The 24,174-nt window shown below is 39.1% G+C and overlaps 1 protein-coding gene across 1 annotated transcript in view; it reads left to right on the forward strand.

The window, feature by feature from the left end:
- Positions 1–24,174, forward strand: part of ascc3 (activating signal cointegrator 1 complex subunit 3) — a 283,422-nt gene that overhangs the window by 212,679 nt on the left and 46,569 nt on the right. Inside the window, exons 23-30 of the mRNA XM_062991400.1 lie at positions 7,308–7,406; positions 9,256–9,424; positions 9,525–9,745; positions 12,737–12,822; positions 12,907–13,073; positions 14,377–14,522; positions 14,998–15,118; positions 16,173–16,315. Of these exons, the coding sequence (XP_062847470.1) occupies positions 7,308–7,406; positions 9,256–9,424; positions 9,525–9,745; positions 12,737–12,822; positions 12,907–13,073; positions 14,377–14,522; positions 14,998–15,118; positions 16,173–16,315 (1,152 nt within the window). The remainder of the gene's footprint in view (positions 1–7,307; positions 7,407–9,255; positions 9,425–9,524; positions 9,746–12,736; positions 12,823–12,906; positions 13,074–14,376; positions 14,523–14,997; positions 15,119–16,172; positions 16,316–24,174) is intronic.

A 24,174-nucleotide genomic window follows, 5' to 3' on the forward strand; every position in this document is an offset into this window, starting at 1 on the left:
CCTGGATTAGTACAGCTTAAGGAAAGCTTAATCTGTCCATCTCTCCCCTGTGTGTAAGATCACAGAAGCTTGAATGGCTGAAGCGCTGCTGCCTTTGTTGTGCGGAGTGGAAGTGGAGGGGTTGGAAAGGGGAGGTAGTGAGCCCCATATGGACCCTGTGTTTCCTCCTTGTGCTGCAGTCTTACTTCGTTGCTGTCTAACAGGGGAATGTCCAGCTTGATGGTCAGCATCTGGTCACTGATTTAGCCCCCCCCTCCCCACTGATTTACCCCTCCAAACAGCCTGAGTATAAGCATGATGGTTCATACGCTGTTCAGGTGTGATGTAGAGGCTTGTTTTTCCAGTGGCTTGAGTAATACTTCAGCCACATCTAGCATCTGGGTGGTTTCTCTGCATTAAGAATGGAAAACGTTCACATCAGGTGATCGGTCGAACACGTCATGTTACTTTCTGTTATACGTTTCACACTGAGAGGGAACAGAAGATGTTAAACACAAGTAACTACAGCTTGTAAAAACACAATTAAGGCAGTTGTTAAGGTAGCGGTTAAGGTACTGGACTAGTAGTAAGCAGAAGGTTGCTGGTTCAAACCCCACCACTGCCAGGTTGCCATTGTTGGTATTGTCAACTATGAGAGACAAAATGAGAAAAAAAAATCCAGGAAATCACATTGTAGGATTTTTAAAGAATTTATTTGTAAATTATGGTGGAAAATAAGTATTTGGTCAATAACAAAAGTTCAACTCAATACTTTGTAACATAACCTTTGTTGGCAATGACAGAGGTGAAACGTTTCCTGTAAGTCTTCACCAGGTTTGCACACACTGTAGCTGGTATTTTGGCCCATTCCTCCATGCAGATCTCCTCTAGAGCAGTGATGTTTTGGGGCTGTCGCTGGGCAACACGGACTCCACAAATTTTCTATGGGGTTGAGGTCTGGAGACTGGCTAGGCCACTCCAGGACCTTGAAATGCTTTTTACAGAGCCACTCCTTCGTTGCCCGAGCGGTGTGTTTGGGATCATTGTCATGCTGGAAGACCCAGCCACGTTCCATCTTCAATGCTCTCACTGATGGAAGGAGGTTTTGGCTTAAAATCTCACGATACATGGTCCCGTTCATTCTTCCCTTAACACGGATCAGTCGTCCTGTCCCCTTTGCAGAAAAACAGCCCCAAAGCATGATGTTTCCACCCCCATGCTTCACAGTAGGTATGGTGTTCTTGGGTTCTTCTTCTTCCTCCAAACACGACGAGTTGAGTTTTTACCAAAAAGTTCCATTTTGGTTTCATCTGACCACATGATATTCTCCCAATCCTCTTCTGGATCATCCATATGCTCTCTGGCAAACTTCAGACGGGCCTGGACATGTACTGGCTTAAGCAGGGGGACACGCCTGGCACTGCAGGATTTGAGTCCCTCTCGGCGTAGTGTGTTACTGATGGTAGCCTTTGTTACTTTGGTCCCAGCTCTCTGCAGGTCATTCATCAGGTCCCTCCGTGTAGTTCTGGGATTTTTGCTCACCGTTCTCATGATCATTTTGACCCCACGGGATCGAGGGAGATTATCAATGGTCTTGTATGTCTTCCATTTTCTTACAATTGCTCCCACAGTTGATTTATTCACACCAACCTGCTTGCCTATTGTAGATTCACTCTTCCCAGCCTGGTGCAGGTCTACAATTTTCTTCCTGGTGTCCTTCGACAGCTCTTTGGTCTTGGCCATGGTTGAGTTTGGAGTCTGACTGTTTGAGGCTGTGGACAGGTGTCTTTTATACAGATAACGAGGTCAAACAGGTGCCATTAATACAGGTAACGAGTGGAGGACAGAAGAGCTTCTTAAAGAAGAAGTTACAGGTCTGTGAGAGCCAGAAATCTTGCTTGTTTGTGGGTGACCAAATACTTATTTTCCACCATAATTTACAAATAAATTCTTTAAAAATCCTACAATGTGATTTCCTGGATTTTTTTTTCTCATTTTGTCTCTCATAGTTGAAGTGTACCTATGATGAAAATTACAGACCTCTCTCATCTTTCTAAGTAGGAGAACTTGCACAATCAGTGGCTGACTAAATACTTTTTGGCCCCACTGTATCTATCTATCTATCTATCTATCTATCTATCTATCTATCTATCTATCTATCTATCTATCTATCTATCTATCTATCTATCTATCTAATCTAATCTATCTATCTATCTATCTATCTATCTATCTATCTATCTATCTATCTATCTATCTAATCTAATCTGTCTATCTATCTATCTATCTATCTATCTATCTAATCTAATCTATCTATCTAATCTAATCTGTCTATCTATCTATCTATCTATCTATCTATCTATCTATCTATCTATCTATCTATCTAATCTAATCTGTCTATCTATCTATCTATCTATCTATCTATCTAATCTAATCTAATCTATCTATCTAATCTAATCTGTCTATCTATCTATCTATCTATCTATCTATCTATCTATCTATCTATCTATCTATCTATCTATCTAATCTAATCTTATCTATCTATCTATCTATCTATCTATCTATCTATCTATCTAATCTAATCTAATCTATCTATCTACCTACCTACCTACCTACCTATCTAATCTATCTATCTATCTATCTATCTATCTATCTATCTGTTTATCTATCTGTATATCTGTCTATCTATATATCTATCTATAATAATATCTATCTATCCATCTATCTATCTGTCTATCCATTCATCCATTCATCCATCTTAATTAATCAATCATGCAGGGGCAGGGTAACTCACTTAAGACTCAATATGGCACCAAAAATTTGGAGGTGCTTGGTTTATCTGTTAAAAGCCAGTCTGGGTAATAAAGTTTAGTTCTTCTCCTATCTTCAGTATCTTCCTATGTTCAGTATAATTCAATATGTTAACTTCTGGCACCGCAGTGAGTGGCAACCTACTCAGTAGCTCTGTGTCTGTACTTTCATGCTGCCTTTTTTCTTGTCTGTTCTACACGTTTTAGAGTGTATTTTTCGTGTTTTGTGTATCCTATGGATGTGGATGACCTATTTTTTTTTTTTTACTTTTCTTTGCCTGTACAGATTGAGATAGTTGAACTGAACTAAAGATACAAAATGTTTAACCAATCACTCACCATCATCAATGATTAAGTGACAAAACTTTACTGACCCATGAAAATATAAGACACATTATGCATTTATGTCAACAAGGATAGAAACGTTTTGAATGTGGTTATAATGTTAAACAGTTAGTTCAACATAAACACAGTTTCCTGAGCTAGTTCAGCTTTTAGGCAGTGGTAGCTCAATGGTTAAGATAGAAGACTAGTAATCATGAGGTTGCCGATTCAAACCTCACCACCACCACTGTTGGGCCCCTGAGCATGGTTCTTAACCCTCAGTTGCTCAAGCTGTATTTAGTCATAACTGTAAGTCGCTTTGGATAAAAGCATCTGCTAAATGCTTGAAATGTAAATGTAATACTAGCATACATCAGAAAATCAGTATCTAGAAATCCATTTTAAAATGGGTCTTGAAAATAAGCTGATCAAGTAAATTAGTAGTTAATACATCATGGCCAGCACTTTCCTACCTTTATATTCCTGCAGAGGAACAAAATGTTCCAAAAAAAAAGTGACATCAGTTTATTTGTTAATTATTAACATCCCTCTACTGAAGCCATTAAAAGTTCATGAAACATTGTTCTCTTACCAAGATTGGGAGAAAAACCCAAAATTTCACCTGCAAAGAGTCAAATATAATCCAAGAAGCATCAGAAACAGATCTGCCATAAATTACAAGCTGTTAGAACAAGAGTGACAGTCAGGGGTAGGCGTGGGCTTGGATGCTTCTGTGCTAGAACGACCCCCCCCCCCCCCCCTTCCCGCTCCAACATCAGCAGCTCAAAGCTCAACTGAAACAAGCTTCTTTCTTGCATGTGACTTTTTACATTCGTGATGTAAAGTTTGTGTGATCTTTTTCCCCAGTTTCCTCTCACTTTGTTTATGTTTAATTAATCAGATATTCCCAGTGGGCGGCGTGTCAGGGTGGTACTTTAGTGTAAGAGCAGCTTGAAGGATACAGCGTGTGAAGTTGAACTGTCCGTGTGCCGAGTCTGATCTCGCCACACTTGGCTGGTTTCAGGAGCACGCCTGAAGTCTGTTGCTTTTAAAAACAAACACTCTTCATTAAGTAGCAGCTGCTCAGGACTTCACTTCTCCTGCGAGTCTCCTGAGTGCCTTCACACTCATAAACTTTTCCTCTGACCCCTTTCAGACCTCTTAATATAGCTGTCACACACGTTTTAGGTTTTGTTTTCATGCTGAGAGTGCACTTCGTCAACTTGGTTGATGATTTCCCGTGATTCTAAACTGTTTGAACGTTTTCTGAGGACGATTTGCGCCTATTATCTGTCTTTCATATGAGCAGTTATTTAAATCAGACCACAGGTCTGGCTGTCACCAGGGTCCTGGGGATTTAGTTGTAGTCCTCATCACTGATCACTTTCTGTGAGGACTCCAATGTTCATTTGAGTTTTCACCGGGTACTCCAGTTTCCTAGCAAATCATGTGGATAGTTTTTTATTCATTTATTTGTAACTCTCTGCTTCATCCTGTTTAGAATTGCAATAGGCTCAGTGTCATGAGGCAGGAATACACTGTGGACAAGGCACCAGTCTTACACTTTTTAACAACCCCAAATCAGAAACAGTTGGGACAGTATGAAAAATGCAAATGAAATAAAAACACAGTGTTTCTTACATTTACTTTGACTTTTATTTGATTGCAGACAGGATGAACCTGAGATATTTCATGTTTTTTTCTGCTCAACTTCATTTCATTTGTTAATAAACCTCCATTCCTGCATTTCAGGCCTGCAACACATTCCAAAAAAAGTTGGGACGGGGGCAATTTAGGGCTAGTAATGTGGTGAAAAAACTAAATAATGATGTGATTCCAAACAGGTGATTGTAATCATGGTTCAGTACAAAAGCAGCATCCAGGAAGGGCTGAGTCTTTGATGAGCAAAGATGATCAGAGGATCCAGTTTACCAACAAATGTGTGAGAAAATTATTGAAATGTTTAAAAACAATGTACCTCAAAGAAAGATTGGAAGGGATTTGCATATTTCTCCCTCTACAGTGCATAATATCATAAAACAATTCAAGAAATCTGGAGGAATTTCAGTGCGTAAAGGCCAAGGGGTGCAAGCTGTTGCACATCTTAAGACGTGTTTGCAGGAAGAATGAGACAAAATAAAAGCTGAAACACTAAATCACTTGGTCTCCTTGGTGCCAAAACTCTTAAGTGTGGTGAAAAGGAATGGCAACATTACAAAGTGGTAAATGCTTTACTGTCCCAACTTTTTTTGGAATGTGTTGCAGGACTGAAATGCAGGAGTGGATGTTTATTAATAAATGAAATGAAGTTGAGCAGATAAAACATGAAATATGTCAGGTTCATCCTGTCTGACATCAAATAAAAGTAAATGTAAGGAACTCTGTGTTTATATTATTTGCATTTTCCATGTTGTCCCAACTTTTTCTGATTTGGGGTTGTATTTTCTCACAACGTGGGGCAATTTAGAGCAGCCAATCAACCTTTTCCATGATTTTAGAAGAAGAAAGTTTCCTTACAGACAGGGACTAGAGGCAAGGATTTAATCAGACCTTGTCACACCCATGTGTAAGTAATTAGTTGTGTTTTTTTCTGATGGCTCTGAACCCATCACAACCCTGATCAGGATGAAGTGGTTAATAAGGATGACATTGTTTTTATTTTATTTTTTTCCTACCTATTAATTTCCAATTGCCCAATTATACTTTCATTGCTGCTGCCAACCCTGACCCAGAAGAGCCGCAGACTATCACATGCTCCCACCGACACTTTTGCATTTGCCAACCACTTCTTTTCACCTACCAGAGACAGGTTTTCAGAAAAAGCAGTATTGTGTACACACACTACCATCCGTAAATCAGCATTTTTACCATCCCTTGTGCAAGTGCCTTTACCAGTCAGCAGAAGGCACAAATGCAGTAGCAATGAAGAAACCATCCACCCTACCTTAGACACAGCCGTCTGTGTCTGTGTGGGCTACTGGCTGAAGGTCGAGCTTGAGATTTCAGCAGTAGTAAATTAGCCCATTGGGCCCTTGCACAACCTGAGTGGCATAAATTAATACTGTTTTTCTACTCACATTTACATTGGCATTTAGCAGATGCTTTGATCCACAGCGACCTACAGCACTGTGCCAGTATACTGTCTAAGCAATTAAGGGTTAAGGACCTTGCTTAAGGGCCCAACAGTGGTAACCTGGCAGTGGTAAGGCTTGAACCAGCAACCTTTGGATTACTAGTCCAGTACCTTAACAGCTAGACTACAACTGCCCTACATTAGGATGACCACATTGTGCAGTCACCTTAACCAGCCAGCAGAACTCACAAATGCAGTGCCAAGTGTGCCTGTGTGGGCTATCAGCTGGAGGTCGAGCTTAAGATTTCGGCAGTAGTAAGCTAGCACATTGGACCCTTACACATCCAAAGTGACTTCCAGTACTAAGATAGTATATTTTCATAGCAATTGAGGGTTAAGGGCCTTGCTTAAGGGTCCAACTGTGGCAACCTGGCAGTGGTAGGGCTTGAACTAGCAACATTTTCTATTACCAGTCCATTACCTTAACCACTAGACTACAACTGCCTTTATATTTGACTTAGGAAATGTAAACTCTATTAGAAAATGTAGCTGTCTCATTTCTGCCTGATTATTTTTACCATAAGTTCCACGTTTCCGGGTCTTATCCAGTCTCTGTGCTTGGACCTGACAGAAAAGCTTGGGAGAGGATTAGGACCAGATTAGTGCTGGGCTTTAGCCGAGCTCTGGCTGGAACAGGAGGCCTTTTGTAGCACCATTGACGGCTAGGCTGATTCTGGAAGAGGAGCGTTCGTGTCCGATTAGCGGTGCTTGGAGAGTTGTAACAGAACACCCAGAGCTTAGCGGTGATCCCAGTGCAAACGTACACGCAGCAGCTCTGCAAACCTCTTCAGAAACACAGAGCAGTCTAGCTGAGCGTCGCTTTCTGCAGAAGGTTGTAATTCATCCCAGTGGGTGCATGTCGTTCACAAACTCATTACAGTTTTATCTATGTATACACTAGCCTTTTCCTACCCCAGCTCCCATCAGAGGCTACCGCTGCATGCTTTCTGTGTTGAGCTCTGACACACACACGTGCAGAAATGGTCTCGGCTCCCACAGAAGCAGGGGATCCGGTGATTTCTGTCAATTTAATGATATCCCCCATCCTTATGTGTCTGTTTAAGGTGCATGGCTCAGTCGGGGAACCATGGTGGCTGTGGGTTGAAGACCCCATCAACGACCACATTTACCACTCAGAGTATTTTCTCCTGCAAAAGAAACAGGTAAGGAGTCATAAATATAACCCCAAAACAGTTGGGACAGTGAGTGAAATGTTAATAAAAACAGCAGTGGCATTTAGTGAACTGTTTTTTGACAGGTTCAGTATACAGCATACAGTATTACAAACAGCACAAAGAGAGCCAACTTGAATACCAACATCTGATAAAAGGAGAAAACCCACCAACCTGTGAAATCTGCAAAACACCTGTTACAATAAAACACATTTTAATAGAATGCCCCAAATACACCTAGGACAGAGAACAAGTACACGTGCCTGAAACCACAAAATAAACTCTTACACAAGACAACACAAGTACAGCTCTGACCTACCCTACAACCATAAAAAATAAAATATAAAATGGACTTCAATATAAAGACAAGATCAAATAAGCAGACAGAAACATGATAATTTTTTGCCATTAAATGACACATATGTGTTAAATATGGCATATAAACCCAAATAAATAAATATCAACTTAAATATACATGTTCATAAAATTTAGGACAGTATAATATAACACTGAGTTGTTTATGGGAGCATTACACATATTTTTCGGAAGTTTACACAGGTGTTAATTTAATAATTGGCTATAACAGGAGCGTAAACACAATTATCAGTCATTTTACAAGCAATGGTGGGATTGAGTTCTCTACTGTGGAGAAAAAGAACGTTGTGAGTGAGTAGACCAACAGTCTAAACATAAAGTACAAAGAATTTAAAGACAAGTCCAAAAACCGATACTTGGTGTCTGTGATTTTTGATCCCTCTGATGGCACTGTATTAAAAATCAACATGCTTCTATTATGTATATAATCACACGGGCTTTGGAAGACTTCTGTATGAAAAAAAAAACTCTTGTCACTACATCTTCTACAAATGCAAGATAAGAAACTGCAATGCAAAATTGAGTCCATATATCAACAACATCCAGAAATGCCACTGACTTCTTAGGGCGTGAGCTCATCTGTGATGGACTGATGGCAACATGGATTTTTTTTTTTTTTTTTTGTGATATAATAATTCTTATGTTTGCAAATTTAAAAAACAGCTTTTGTTATAATAAAGGATTGTTTAAGTGCCATTATCATTGGTCCCTTGCGCACATACCTTATTCCTTAGCAATATTATTTATAAGAGGCTCATATGCATCTTGGAGCAACATATGCTTCCATCTAGGCTTTTTAAAGTGGAACCTTTAACGTATTTATTCTAAAACACAGCACTAAGGTCCACAAAAGTGATGAACATGCACATATGATCAACAGTAAAATAGATATGTTAGTATGTAATGTAAAACCTGTAAATAAATATTAAAATTGATGTACTGTACTACTGGAGAGAAATTTCATTTACCTTGTGTGCTGGAGGAGATTTTGTTTTATGTGCCATGATCGTATAGTGGGGGCTCAGACTTTCTATTTTTCTAAGTCTGAAGCTCTGCTGGTGCAGAACCAAGCACTAGAACTTGCAAAAATGAAGCATAAAACAGAAATAAAGGCGAGAACAAAGCGAGCCTCCTGACAAAATAAAGCCTATCACTCATGTAAACAGAGAGACGTGCGCTAGCTATCGGGCGATTACTAAACTACTGGATCTGGGACGCTTCTCGCTGGGAATTTTAAACAATCGGACCGGACAGTTGGTTTTACAGTTATTGTCCGTTAAATCCGAAATCTGTTAATTAAAGGTCCATTAAATTGAGGTTCCTATACCAATCAATGGATTGATTTGTTAGAACATTAAATGTCTGTACTCATTTTTTATTAAAAACAGACAAAGTCTTGTTTATTATGATACATTCTCTAATTCTCTCTTTTTCTTCCTTCCTTTCTTCTATACTCTATTTTTAGGTGGTGAGTGGGGAGCCTCAGCAGGTGGTGTTCACCATCCCCATCTTTGAGCCCATGCCTTCTCAGTACTACATCCGTGCCGTTTCTGACCGCTGGCTGGGCTCTGAGGCCGTATGCATCATCAACTTCCAGCAGCTCATTTTACCTGAGAGACACCCCCCACACACAGGTGTGTGCCACATACTCGCTCTCTCTCACACACACACACACACACACACAACACACACTTTGTACAGTAAACGTTCCTGATGTATCTGTTGTCTCTTCAGAACTGCTGGACCTGCAGCCGCTATCAGTAACGGCACTGGGAAATAGGGAATATGAGAGTCTGTACAAGTTCACCCATTACAACCCCATTCAGACCCAGATCTTTCACACACTCTACCACACTGATAGCAACGTGCTGCTCGGGGCGCCGACCGGCTCGGGAAAAACCATCGCTGCAGAGATGGCTATGTTCAGAGTCTTTAACAAGTACCCAACCTCCAAGGTCTGTCTGGAAATCCTTCATTTTAATTTAATTATTAATTTTTATTTGTATTTTATTTGTACAAGAATGCAGGAACCATAGGAGAGCTATATGAGCTATATGATGGTATCTGCCTACTGGTAGACATTTGGCACATTATGGTTCTTACCATTGTAGTAGCTTGATTTTTCTTTGGCAAATGATCAAGAAAATAAATTTTTTTGCTGTTCAACCATTCGAGTAATGATTGTATCTCTGGTCATTTGCTGAAATTATGTGCCACGGACACAAAAACCCCACTGACCGACCGCTGCAATGTCCAGACTCTGTTCCAATAAGGAAATTCCATTCCATTACTGGGGCTAATGTTAATAAAGTCATTCTTTTTTAATTGTTATTGGGTTTTTCAAAAAGTTTTATCTCTATTTATTAAGAATTTCAAAAACAAATAACATCACTTTTCTACACAGTCACCTTCTGATGCATTTTTCCATTTTTAATGCCATCAGCAAAAGTTGTTTTTGGTTGAGCGTGTAGCCACTGATGCAGCGCTGCATCTTCTTCTTTCCCTTTAAGCTTCTTTAAGCGTCCAAAAAGGTGGAAATCAGATGGCGCTAAATTCGGATTATATCCAGTCAGACATGACCAATTACATATGCAGATTTCTTTTCGTGAATTCCAAAGAGCACGTCCAACTTCCTGCACAGCCTGTTGTGTGTTCTTTTAAATACTGCCGGTATGAATTACTATACTAGACTATACCTGGTCAAATAAGCACATTTAATCTAGCAGCCAATAGAGATACTCGTTAAACAGATTGCGTGATTTTTCATCTTTTCATTGGTCATATGGTACCCACAATCAACACGTAAAAAAGTGAAAACGGCTAAAAGTGAAGATACGAGTTTTTCATCGGACAGCGACGATATAAAAGTGCGGAAACATTTTGAAGATCCCTAGTAAATTCAGGCTTTTAAGAACAAGAGCATCAACTCCTAAAATCTCATGGAGGAAGATAATGACCACTGAGAAAGTTTACAATATGGCCAGAATAAAAAATAAGCTACTGAACCACATAAAGTCTTGCAAGTTACATTACTTTGGGTGTGTGATGAGGTGTCCACATGAGAACACTGAAGGCTGTGTTATGACAGAACTTTTGGAAAGCCTTAGAAGAGGAACAAGACCAATAATAAACTGGATTGACAACATTACAATATGGATTGCATTATCAAGGGCTAGTCTGCTAGAAGCAATACAAGACCTTACAATACATAGAAGAGGGCATTAGAGAAAGCTCAAATACAGTCAAGCAAGGGATAAAAATATGTCTTTAGATTAAAAATTGACTTAAACCAGTCTTGTCACCTTATGTACAGTGTATCACAAAAGTGAGTACACCCCTCACATTTCTGCAAATATTTTATTATATCTTTTCATGGGACAACACTATAGACATGAAACTTGGATATAACTTAGAGTAGTCAGTGTACAGCTTGTATAGCAGTGTAGATTTACTGTCTTCTGAAAATAACTCAACACACAGCCATTAATGTCTAAATGGCTGGCAACATAAGTGAGTACACCCCACAGTGAACATGTCCAAATTGTGCCCAAAGTGTCAATATTTTGTGTGACCACCATTATTATCCAGCACTGCCTTAACCCTCCTGGGCATGGAATTCACCAGAGCTGCACAGGTTGCTACTGGAATCCTCTTCCACTCCTCCATGATGACATCACGGAGCTGGTGGATGTTAGACACCTTGAACTCCTCCACCTTCCACTTGAGGATGCGCCACAGGTGCTCAATTGGGTTTAGTCCATCACCTTTACCTTCAGCTTCCTCAGCAAGGCAGTTGTCATCTTGGAGGTTGTGTTTGGAGTCGTTATCCTGTTGGAAAACTGCCATGAGGCCCAGTTTTCGAAGGGAGGGGATCATGCTCTGTTTCAGAATGTCACAGTACATGTTGGAATTCATGTTTCCCTCAATGAACTGCAGCTCCCCAGTGCCAGCAACACTCATGCAGCCCAAGACCATGATGCTACCACCATCATGCTTGACTGTAGGCAAGATACAGTTGTCTTGGTACTTCTCACCAGGGCGCCGCCACACATGCTGGACACCATCTGAGCCAAACAAGTTTATCTTGGTCTCGTCAGACCACAGGGCATTCCAGTAATCCATGTTCTTGGACTGCTTGTTTTCAGCAAACTGTTTGCTGGCTTTCTTGTGCGTCAGCTTCCTTCTGGGATGACGACCATGCAGACCGAGTTGATGCAGTGTGCGGTGTATGGTCTGAGCACTGACAGGCTGACCTCCCACGTCTTCAACCTCTGCAGCAATGCTGGCAGCACTCATGTGTCTATTTTTTAAAGCCAACCTCTGGATATGACGCCGAACACGTGGACTCAACTTCTTTGGTCGACCCTGGCGAAGCCTGTTCCGAGTGGAACCTGTCCTGGAAAACCGCTGTATGACCTTGGCCACCATGCTGTAGCTCAGTTTCAGGGTGTTAGCAATCTTCTTATAGCCCAGGCCATCTTTGTGGAGAGCAACAATTCTATTTCTCACATCCTCAGAGAGTTCTTTGCCATGAGGTGCCATGTTGAATATCCAGTGGCCAGTATGAGAGAATTGTACCCAAAACACCAAATTTAACAGCCCTGCTCCCCATTTACACCTGGGACCTTGACACATGACACCAGGGAGGGACAACGACACATTTAGGCACAATTTGGACATGTTCACTGTGGGGTGTACTCACTTATGTTGCCAGCTATTTAGACATTAATGGCTGTGTGTTGAGTTATTTTCAGAAGACAGTAAATCTACACTGCTATACAAGCTGTACACTGACTACTCTAAGTTATATCCAAGTTTCATGTCTATAGTGTTGTCCCATGAAAAGATATAATGAAATATTTGCAGAAATGTGAGGGGTGTACTCACTTTTGTGATACACTGTATGTATGTATTTATTTGACTGTATATGTCTATGTGTTATACAGGTGGTGTACATTGCTCCTCTGAAAGCGCTGGTCAGAGAGAGGATTGAAGACTGGAAAATCAGAATTGAGGAAAAGCTCGGAAGGAAGTGAGTAAAAACACCTGATCTTAGACCAAACCTTCACATTTTTAGATTTCGTTATTAATTTTCTCCTCATGTTTGTGTCTGCAGGGTGGTGGAGCTGACGGGTGATGTGACTCCAGACATGCGGGCCATAGCCCAGGCCGATCTGATCGTCACCACTCCGGAGAAGTGGGACGGAGTCAGTCGCAGCTGGCAGAACCGCAGCTACGTTCAGAAAGTCGCCATCCTCATCATCGATGAAATACATCTGCTGGGTAAACACACACTTAATACAAAATAATTCATCATCAACACACATATTTAGTGTATTGTTAGTAATGTTATGGACTGTAGATTTATTTATTTATTTAATTCATTTATTAATTAATTCATTTATTTATTTAATAAATTCATTTGTTTTTTATTTATTTTATTTATTTATTTGCTACATTTTGTTTTGACTGAACTTTATGTATTCTTAGTAATATTATGGACTGTAGATTTATTTAATTATTTATTTATTTATTTAATTCATTAATTTATTTTATTTATTTATTTAATTCATTTATTTATTTATTTAATTCATTTATTTATGTATTTGCTACATTTTGCTTTGACTGATCTTCATGTATTGTTAGTAAAGTTATGGACTATATTTATTTATTTAATTCAATTATTTATTTATTTAATTCATTTATTTATTTAGTTCATTTTTTTCATTTATTAGCTACATTTTGCTCTGACTGAACTTTATGTATTCTTAGTAATGCAATGGACTGTTGGTTTATTTATTTATTTATTTTATTTTATTTATTTATTTATTTGCTACATTTTGCTTTGACTAAACTTCATGTATTGTTAGTAATGTTATGGACTGTAGGTTTATTTATTTAATTAATTTATTTAATTAACTTATTTATTTAATGAGTTTTTTTAATGTATTTGCTACATTTTGCTCTGACTGAACTTCATGTATTCTTAGTAATGGTATGGACTGTTGGTTTATTTATTTATTTTATTTCATTTATTTATTTATTTATTTCATTTATTTATTTACTTATTTGCTACATTTAGCTCAGACTGAACTTTATGTATTGTTAGTAATTTTATGGACTGTAGGTTTATTTATTTATTTAATTTATTTATTTAATTGCTACATTTTCCTCTGACTGAACTTTGTCTTCTTAGTAATGGTATGAATTTATTTGGTACATTTTGTTTTGACTGAATTTTATGTATTGTTAGTAATGTTATGGACTGTAGATGGTAAATCCCTAAAGTCAGTGAAATTCTGCATTAACAAACTCTGTTTCTAAATGGCTGAACTATTTGCTTACATCTTTTTTGTGTTGCCAGCATCAAATTAGAAATAAGCTTATATTTACTAATAAAACATATATAGTATATATATATATATATATATTATTAAATACCTCAGTGAGGATCATTTACAAATCACTACTTTCCAGCTACTTTCATATTGGGATATTGAAAGAATGATCTTGATGATGCTGGTGCCGTTATTACCCTGTTTTTACTGTTTTTACTGTACACTCCTTAATCATGTGTTTTATACAGGGGAGGACAGAGGGCCTGTTCTGGAGGTCATTGTATCCCGGACCAACTTTATCTCATCCCACACTTCCAGGTCTGTGCGAGTGGTTGGACTCTCCACAGCACTCGCCAATGCACGCGACCTGGCAGACTGGCTGGGCATCGGACAGGTGAGGTCTCTATAACCACCAGTATATCCATGTGACTTGCGAATTTACCTCTATTCTTAATGTCTTCAGCTCTCGAAGTTGCTTCTTTTTAAGCTTGCTTCGTTTACGACAAGCATGCACTCGTGTGTGCATTTCAGAACACCCCACTAAATGTAGCAGGACTCCGGGCGAACCAGGGCAGGCAGCAGCGGTTATGTAAACCTTGTTCGACACTTAATGGCAGGAGGGGGGCAAAGGCTCTTCATAAATCTGCCTGCTTCTGTTTGGACTGGGTCACAGCATTACCTGCCCAATCCATTATCCAGCCCCTTTAAATATGTGCACACACGCAGTCAGGCCTGTGCCACTTGTGGAGAAGCAGGGCTCTGGGACGGGGGACAATGACGAGCTGTAATTACCCAGATGGGCCACGCTGTCAGGCACATGGCCAGCTGCTCACTCCATCTCTCTCTCTCTCTCTTTCTCTCTCTCTCAGATGGGATTGTTTAATTTCCGACCCTCAGTTCGGCCGGTCCCATTGGAGGTGCACATCCAAGGTTTTCCTGGGCAGCATTACTGTCCTCGTATGGCCAGCATGAATAAACCAGTTTTCCAAGGTACGATAATACCCCCCCCCCCACACACACACACACAGAGAATTTAACACTACACACAGCACATAAATAAGTTATATACCGATCAGCAATAACATAAAAACCACCTCCTTGTTTCTACACTCACTGTCCATTTTATCAGCTCCACTTACCATATAGAAGCACTTTGTAGTTCTACAATTACTGACTGTAGTCCATCTGTTTCTCTTCATACTTTTTTAACCTGCTTTCACCCTGTTCTTCAATGGTCAGGACCCCCACAGGACCACTACAGAGCAGGTATTATTTAGGTGGTGAATCATTCACAGCACTGCAGTGACACTGACATGGTGGTTTTGTGTAAGTGTGTGTTGTGCTGGTATGAGTGTGTCAGACACAGCAGCACTGCTGGAGTTTTTAAATACCGTGTCCACTCACTGTCCTCTGTATTAGATACTTCTACCTAGTTGGTCCACCTTGTAGATGTAAAGTCAGAGACGATCGCTCATCTATTGCTGCTGTTTAAGTTGGTCATCTTCTAGACCTTCATCAGTGGTCACAGGACACTACCCATGGGGTGCTGTTGGCTGGATATTTTTTGTTGGCGGACTATTCTGAGTCCAGCAGTGACAGCGAGGTGTTTAAAAACTCCATTAGCATTGCTGTATCTTATCCACTCATACCAGCACAACACACACTAACACACCACCACCATGTCAGTGTCACTGCAGTGCTGAGAATGATCCACCACCTAAATAATACCTGCTCTGTGGTGGTCCTGTGGGGGTCCTGACCATTGAAGAACAGGGTGAAAGCAGGCTAACAAAGCATGTAGAGAAACAGATGGACTACAGTCAGTAATTGTAGAACTACAAATTGTTTCTATATGGTAAGTGGAGCTGATAAAATGGACAGTGAGTAGAAACAAGGAGGTGGTTTTAATGTTATGGCTGATCGGTGTATATTGACATATAAGCTTTAAAGTCTCTTCTTGTAAATTGAGGTTTTATTTTTTATTTGTTTTTGACCTTGTTGAACTGTTAATGCTGTATCGTAATGCACCGTTTGTCCTCTGTAGCTATCCGTAGCCATTCCCCTGCCAAGCCTGTCCTGATATTCGTATCATCACGGCGGCAGACACGTCTCACCGCACTCGACCTGATCGCCTTCCTGGCCACAGAAGACGACCCAAAACAGTGGTTGCACCAGGATGAGAGAGAGGTCAGAACAATCTGCTTTCTTTTCTTTCTTTTTTTTTTGAACATTTATAACATGATAACATGATCTTTATCCTGTTCCTACTGTCTAATAGTGCACGGTGTTCCATAAATCATTTTTCACAATACTGCTATTGTTAAATCATTTTGCTAAAAAACACCCCAGACACAGACGTCCTTCAGCCTCCTGAGAGTAAAAGCACACCCTCTTCACGTCTCCAGTCTTTTTACTTTTTCACCACATAACGTCTTGCTTTGCGCAGTATCCCCTCATTTCTCCTCGCCTGATCTCCTGAGGCGAGATCTGATTGAAATTCCATGTGTTTTCTTAAAGCTGTGGTTTTACTGTGATTATATAGTCAGCTCAGACCCACATTAGCTTAGAAAAGCCGGTGTCATCTCCAAGAACGTTTCTCCTGCATACCTATGGATCTGCTTAAGATGTGAGCAAACAGCTTTTTCACAGTACAAATGTTTGATAATATTTTCATAGTGCTCAATTACAGACCTATTGGAAAAAAATGGCACTTCTGTACAAGCAATCAGCTTCTGTTAGTCAAAACATGAAAGCAACTCCGCCATGTGATTAGCTTAATATGCATTTACACGCCTTCTCTATCAAGATTTAAACTCTAACACTTACACTAATATCATAAAAACAAGCTTGTTTTCTAAGTCACATGGTTGATTTGTGTATGTAGAAATAATATGTGTACAGAGTTCAGTGAGTCTCCGGGGATGAGAACTGTAAATGTACTGTTTGTACTACGCTGACTTAACTGCTGATGCTATGAAAGAACACACACAAACACACATACGTCATTCATTCATTGTCTGTTTTATAACCACTTTATGTAGCCTAGTGGTTAAGGTACTGGACTAGTAATCAGAAAGTCGCTGGTTCAAGCCCCACCATTGCCAGGTTTCCACTGTTAAAGCAAAGGCATTTAACCCTCACTTGCTCAGACTGTATACTGCTTTGGATAAAGGCAACTGCTAAATGCCTAGATTGTAAATGTATTCTGGTCAGAGTCGTGGGTTGATTCCCAGGTGAAGCACAGGGGCACAGTCATGCAGGAACAAGAAAGTTGCAAAAATAAATATAATATTATTTATTTAAATCTTAGCAATTGGTGTAAGACTAAATTATTGAGAATGCATTGAGAAATGTTTGAACTGATTGGCAGTTCTCTCCTGAAGTTGGTGAGCCATGACCAATCATTGCTCATGAAGACTCTTTGGTGGATTCACTTTTTATATCCAGTCATGATAATTTTTCCTCCGGGTGCTCTGGTTTCCTCCCACAGTCAAAAGACGTGCAAGTGAGGTGAATTGGAGATACAAAATTGTCCAAGACTGTGTTCAATATAACCTTGTGAACTGATGAAGCTTGTGTAATGAGTAGATAGATAGATAGATAGATAGATAGATAGATAGATAGATAGATAGATAGACAGACAGACAGACAGACAGACAGACAGACAGACAGACAGACAGACAGACACTTTATTTATCCCGAGGGAAATCACCAGTAGTTTAACAAGCAAAGAAGAGAAACTAATACAAATAAAGTAAGTAACAGGGTGTAGCAAATGTACAATATGCATATATACAACATATGGTATGCAAAAGAAAAACGGTATGTGCAAATTGTGCATCTGGTACATGTAATGGAGGCAGTAGTGTATCTATTCTTATAAACAATATATACAAATATATATGAATAAATGTAGAAATAAGGATATTGTCATAGTTATAAATACAGTATATACAATGTATCAGTTATGGGTATATTTATTTATAGACAGTATCACCAATAATATACATTTTCTAATATACATTGTTATATATTTTCTAATATACATTGTTATATACAGTATATACTGTATATATACTGTATATAAAAAACATTATCAGATATAAAATATAATATGAAATATAATATAAATATAATATCAGAAATACAGTAAGTATGAAAATAAACTATGTATATAGGATATTAAATATATCGGATACAGGTATGGATGAGTATAATAGTGGTAATATACAGATAATAATAATAGCAATATATGTAGATAAAATCATATAGATTAACTTATTATGAATGTAACCAAAGTGTAAAACATGATGTTAAAATCCTAATAAACAAACAAACAAGCAGTTTGGCAGTTGGGCAGTTATAGCCTAGCGGTTAAGGTACTCGACTAGTAAGCAGAAGGTTGCTGGTTCAAACCCCACCACTGTCAGGTTGCCACTGTTGGGCCCTTGAGCAAGGCCCTTCACCCTCAATTGCTTAGACTGTAAGTTGCTTTGGATAAAAGCGTCTGCTAAATGCTGAAAATGTAAATGGTCCCAACTCACCTGCTTATTGTGAATGAGTTTTCTTACTTTTATTTTGCCTCTGTCCCACACTGTTGGAGTGTGTTGTAGGCATCAAATTCTGAATGTGTTTTTATTTAAAAATAAACACAGATTCTTTTTTTTTTTTTATTGCATTTTACAAAACGCCCTAACTCTTTTGGAAACGACGTTTGTGTTAGGCAAATTATTGTACTATAACTGAGGACTGTTCACATACTTTTAGCTATGTAGTGTATCTGCACCTGTTTTACAAACATAACACACATAGGTCTGTTAACACGCATTACATAACACTCTCACAGGCCGCAGACATTCAGTTTGGCACTGTAAACAAAAACTAGAGCATTCTGTGTTTTATAGCATTTCTCTAAACTGTTGTGATTACTGCCCCTATAATTACAGTGAATGATGACAAAAACCTAAATGAAGTCTGATTACAGGCCCAGGCGTCTTTTCATTTAAACCACTGATCTTACATGTAAATCTTACGTGTAAATAAATACTATCTAAATTTAGTGCTTACATTTGGACATGTAAGCACAGACGGACGTGTCTTGGTTTGGCTGCTAAACCAGGATGTTAAAGGTTAGTAATATAGTAAAAAGCTGTTAAAGGACGTACCAACAAAGTGAAGTAATATCACAAAAGCACAGTCATGTTTCTAAACTTTCTAAATGTTTGGTTGTTTTTGGTACACTTGCCCCTTTCTTTTGAATCAAATTCATAGCTCAAAGTGTACAGGTGTACAAGATCTGCTTCAGCTTAGTGTGTATGAAAGTTTTCTGTTACCACAAACAGGAGTAAAACAGCTTGATTTGTTAAACCAGTCTTGTTGTCTTTTAGTTTAGGAGTTCCAAGTGTGGGTAAAGATTTCATAGGCAGATAAGACATCATGACAAAGACAAAGAAATCTATTTTTGTTTTTTTCTGATCGGAGGACAGTAGGGATGTACAGTGGGGCCAAAAGGTATTTAGTCAGCCACTGATTGTGCAAGTTCTCCTACTTAGAAAGATGAGAGAGGTCTGTAATTTTCATCATAGCTACACTTCAACTATGAGAGACAAAATGAGAAAAAAAATCCAGGAAATCACATTGTAGGATTTTTAAAGAATTTATTTGTAAATTATGGTGGAAAATAAGTATTTGGTCAATAACAAAAGTTCAACTCAATACTTTGTAACATAACCTTTGTTGGCAATGACAGAGGTGAAACGTTTCCTGTAAGTCTTCACCAGGTTTGCACACACTGTAGCTGGTATTTTGGCCCATTCCTCCATGCAGATCTCCTCTAGAGCAGTGATGTTTTGGGGCTGTCGCTGGGCAACACGGACTCCACAAATTTTCTATGGGGTTGAGGTCTGGAGACTGGCTAGGCCACTCCAAGGACCTTGAAATGCTTTTTACGGAGCCACTCCTTCGTTGCCCGAGCGGTGTGTTTGGGATCATTGTCATGCTGGAAGACCCAGCCACGTTCCATCTTCAATGCTCTCACTGATGGAAGGAGGTTTTGGCTTAAAATCTCACGATACATGGCCCCGTTCATTCTTCCCTTAACACGGTATGTAACATGATGTTTCCACCCCCATGCTTCACAGCAGGTATGGTGTTCTTGGGATGCAACTCAGCATTCTTCTTCCTCCAAACACGACGAGTTGAGTTTTTACCAAAAAGTTCCATTTTGGTTTCATCTGACCACATGATATTCTCCCAATCCTCTTCTGGATCATCCATATGCTTTCTGGTAAACTTCAGATGGGCCTGGACATGTACTGGCTTAAGCAGGGGGACACGCCTGGCACTGCAGGATTTGAGTCCCTCTCGGTGTAGTGTGTTACTGATGGTAGCCTTTGTTACTTTGGTCCCAGCTCTCTGCAGGTCATTCATCAGCTCCCTCCGTGTAGTTCTGGGATTTTTGCTCACCGTTCTCATGATCATTTTGACCCCACGGGATGAGATCTTGCGTGGGGCCCCAGATCGAGGGAGATTATCAATGGTCTTGTATGTCTTCCATTTTCTTAGAATTGCTCCCACAGTTAATTTATTCACACCAACCTGCTTGCCTATTGTAGATTCACTCTTCCCAGCCTGGTGCAGGTCTACAATTTTCTTCCTGGTGTCCTTCGACAGCTCTTTGGTCTTGGCCATGGTTGAGTTTGGAGTCTGACTGTTTGAAGCTGTGGACAGGTGTCTTTTATACAGATAATGAGGTCAAACAGGTGCCATTAATACAGGTAACGAGTGGAGGACAGAAGAGCTTCTTAAAGAAGAAGTTACAGGTCTGTGAGAGCCAGAAATCTTGCTTGATAATTTACAAATAAATTCTTTAAAAATCCTACAATGTGATTTCCTGGATTTTTTTTTCTAATTTTGTCTCTCATAGTTGAAGTGTACCTATGATGAAAATTACAGACCTCTCTCATCTTTCTAAGTAGGAGAACCTGCACAATCAGTGGCTGACTAAATACTTTTTGGCCCCACTGTAACGATGCACCACAAGACAGGTAAAAATTAGGGCTGTCGAAGTTAACGCGATTAAGATAAATAGTGCCATTAACGCAAATTCTAGTTCATGTTGAGACTTGACTGGTAGAACAAACGTTTTAATGTCGGACATGTCACCGTTTTTCATTTGCGGTTTGTTAACAAAATGTAAAAGAGCGTCGTAGCATCTGCACTTGCATAATAAAGAAATAAATACACGCTATATTCACAAGTTGTCGGGAGCAGAACACTTTATTAACTTATTCTGTTACGGTAAAGAATACCGGACAGCTGAGTCAAGCACGTTGTCCATGAACTATGGAAGCCCCAAAGGGTCAAAACACACTCACTTCGTGTAGAAACGTCCATCAAACCATTGGATAGTATTACTGCCTAGTATGTGAGTGAATAAAACTCCCTTACAGTTTTCTCTTGTCCCAGCAGTTTTTAACATCAGTACATTTAGCATAAAATGTGTTCACCATTTTAATTGTAACATTTCACTTTAAAATCCTTGTTTTCTATAACATTTACACAGATTTTTTTTAATGTGATTAATCGTGATTAACTATATGAAATTCTGAGATTAATCGCGATTAAAAATTTTAATCGTTTGACAGCCCTAGTAAAAATCGATTCACATGTGTAATGATTCAAATCGGTTTAGATGTATAATGAATCGATATTCACTTTAAACAGCAGAGGGCACTGGCGCTATTCACCTCGCCTGGTTGACGTCACTACAGGGTTGCCAGGTTCATAATTTTCCAGCCAAATGTATTTATGTGGGGATACTTTCTTTATTTGTATTATTCATTTATTTATTTAATGTGGGATTTATTTTAAAATTTCATTTCAGTTTTTTTTACACAAAAAGGGAAATGTGCAGCATTGTTTTGCGTAGTAATAAAATGACATTCATTATTTAGATAAATAAAAGATTTTTTTTTTTTCTAAGAGAAATAATAAAAGGAAACTTTGTCATAATTTGTCTTCAATTTCATTTTGTTTAAAAAAATCTGGAAAAAATTGTATTGTGAACCCAGTATCGTGAATCACATCGCATCGTGGGTAGAGTGTATTGTTACATCCCTAGAGGACAGTGTTCTAATAGAGTTTTTTACTAATTGCAGTTCACTTTTTTTATTTTCTTTGTAACTGTTGTTCTTGCTGCTTTCAGGTCATCCTGCAACGTTTTTGTTAATAATCTCAGATCTCATTGTAAAGTCTTGAATTTGATCTATTTGTTCAGCAACAGGTTATTTCATGCACGTAATCTAACCAACAGTACTGACAGGGATGTTGAAGTCATTTGCTATGTAGCTTATTTTATTTAAGTGCTGTTTCGTAATTTTGTCCCATGAGACCTGCAGGAAGCTCCTTCATCTTGAGTGCTACTAGTCATTTTAACCTATCTGTAATGAAATAAGCTGAAATTTGCATGAGGATTTTAAGTAGATTTAGTTTGATGTAACCAAATGTCATAAAAGTAAAATATATACATGAATACACACAGTTTTTGCTTTCAGACACTTTCATCCAAAATGACTTCCACTTCCTATTACAATTCAAGCTCTTTGGGATTAATAGGGCCACTCTGTGGCTCAACGGTGCCAACTTGGTGCTGGTTGGGCTTGAACCAGCAACGTCCTAATCAACTTTAGCTTTTAATGCATCATTGCATCCTCTTTACTAAGCAACGAGTAATCCTAATATGACATGTTGAACAGTAATGATTTGGAAAACTTGTCATCATGCTGATTTTAAATGTAGGTCTATTGGACAACACACTTTAGGTACCTGACCAGCTAAATCTGATAGCAGTGCGATTTTAGTTTTTGCTAACAATATCAGTGTGTGGTCACCAGTGCTGCCATACAGAAATGACAGACAGGTTGGTGTATTTGAATAAACTCATGTGTGATATAGATGTATAAATAAGGCTGTGAGGTGGAGGGATGATGGCTGGCTGTAACTATTGTGTTGTGCAGTGTGTGTGGCTGCAGGTTGTGTGTGTGTTCCAGTGATATATGCTGCTCCCCGCTGCTGCTGCTCTGCACTGGACCGTATAGGGGCTGAACTACCCCGCTGTGTGAGTGACAGGCCGCTGGCGCGAGCTGTCTGTCTCCCAGCAGGGGTCCTCCTGCCTCTTCCTTTACCGGCTCACCCATTATCCCTGCGTCTATATCACTACGTCTGTTCTTTATTCTCCACTCATACTCTGGTAGCTCAGCAGATACTGCGCTTTAAACACCACAGAACTGTTCATCTCTGGTGTTTTATTAATGCTTAAAGTCTGTAACGCAGTGTATGAAAGCTGCCCGAGGCGCTGTGTATCTTGTACTTTGGAACATTGTGCTGCAGCCGACTGGGAGCTTTATGAATTATGCATGAGCGCTGTAGTTACAAGCTCAGTAACATAATTACAGAGGTTAACTAACTGTGGCATCTCACGGTGACAGAATGAACACATTTACTGGGAATGGGAGCATTTAAAAAAATCCCTGAGGACAGACGCTGCGAAAAAAGGTTCAGAAATGGGTGTTTATTAACTTTTTCTTAACTTTTTCATGTCCCATGTTCCATTAGAGCTACACGAGTAAAAGTTGCACATTGGCCTGAAACTCCTTACCTTAAAAATGCTTCCTGGCTGTACAAAATATTCAGACAATGACAAGAATAGAATAGAATAGAATAGAATAGAATAGAATAGAATAGAATAGAATATAGAATAGAATAGAATAGAATAGAATAGAATAGAATAGAATAGAATAGAATAGTCACCATACACACGTACACTGATCAGCCATAACATTAAAACCACCTTCTTGTTTCTACACTCACTTGTCCATTTTATCAGCTCCACTTACCATATAGAAGCACTTTGTAGTTCTATAATTACTGACTGTAGTCCATCTGTTTCTCTACATACTGTTTTAACCTGCTTTTACCCTGTTCTTCAATGATCAGGATCCCCACAGAGCAGGTATTATTTAGGTGGTGGATCATTCTCAGCACTG

This window comes from Trichomycterus rosablanca, chromosome 3, assembly GCF_030014385.1.
Source record: "Trichomycterus rosablanca isolate fTriRos1 chromosome 3, fTriRos1.hap1, whole genome shotgun sequence".
NCBI classification, from domain to species: Eukaryota; Metazoa; Chordata; class Actinopteri; order Siluriformes; family Trichomycteridae; genus Trichomycterus; species Trichomycterus rosablanca.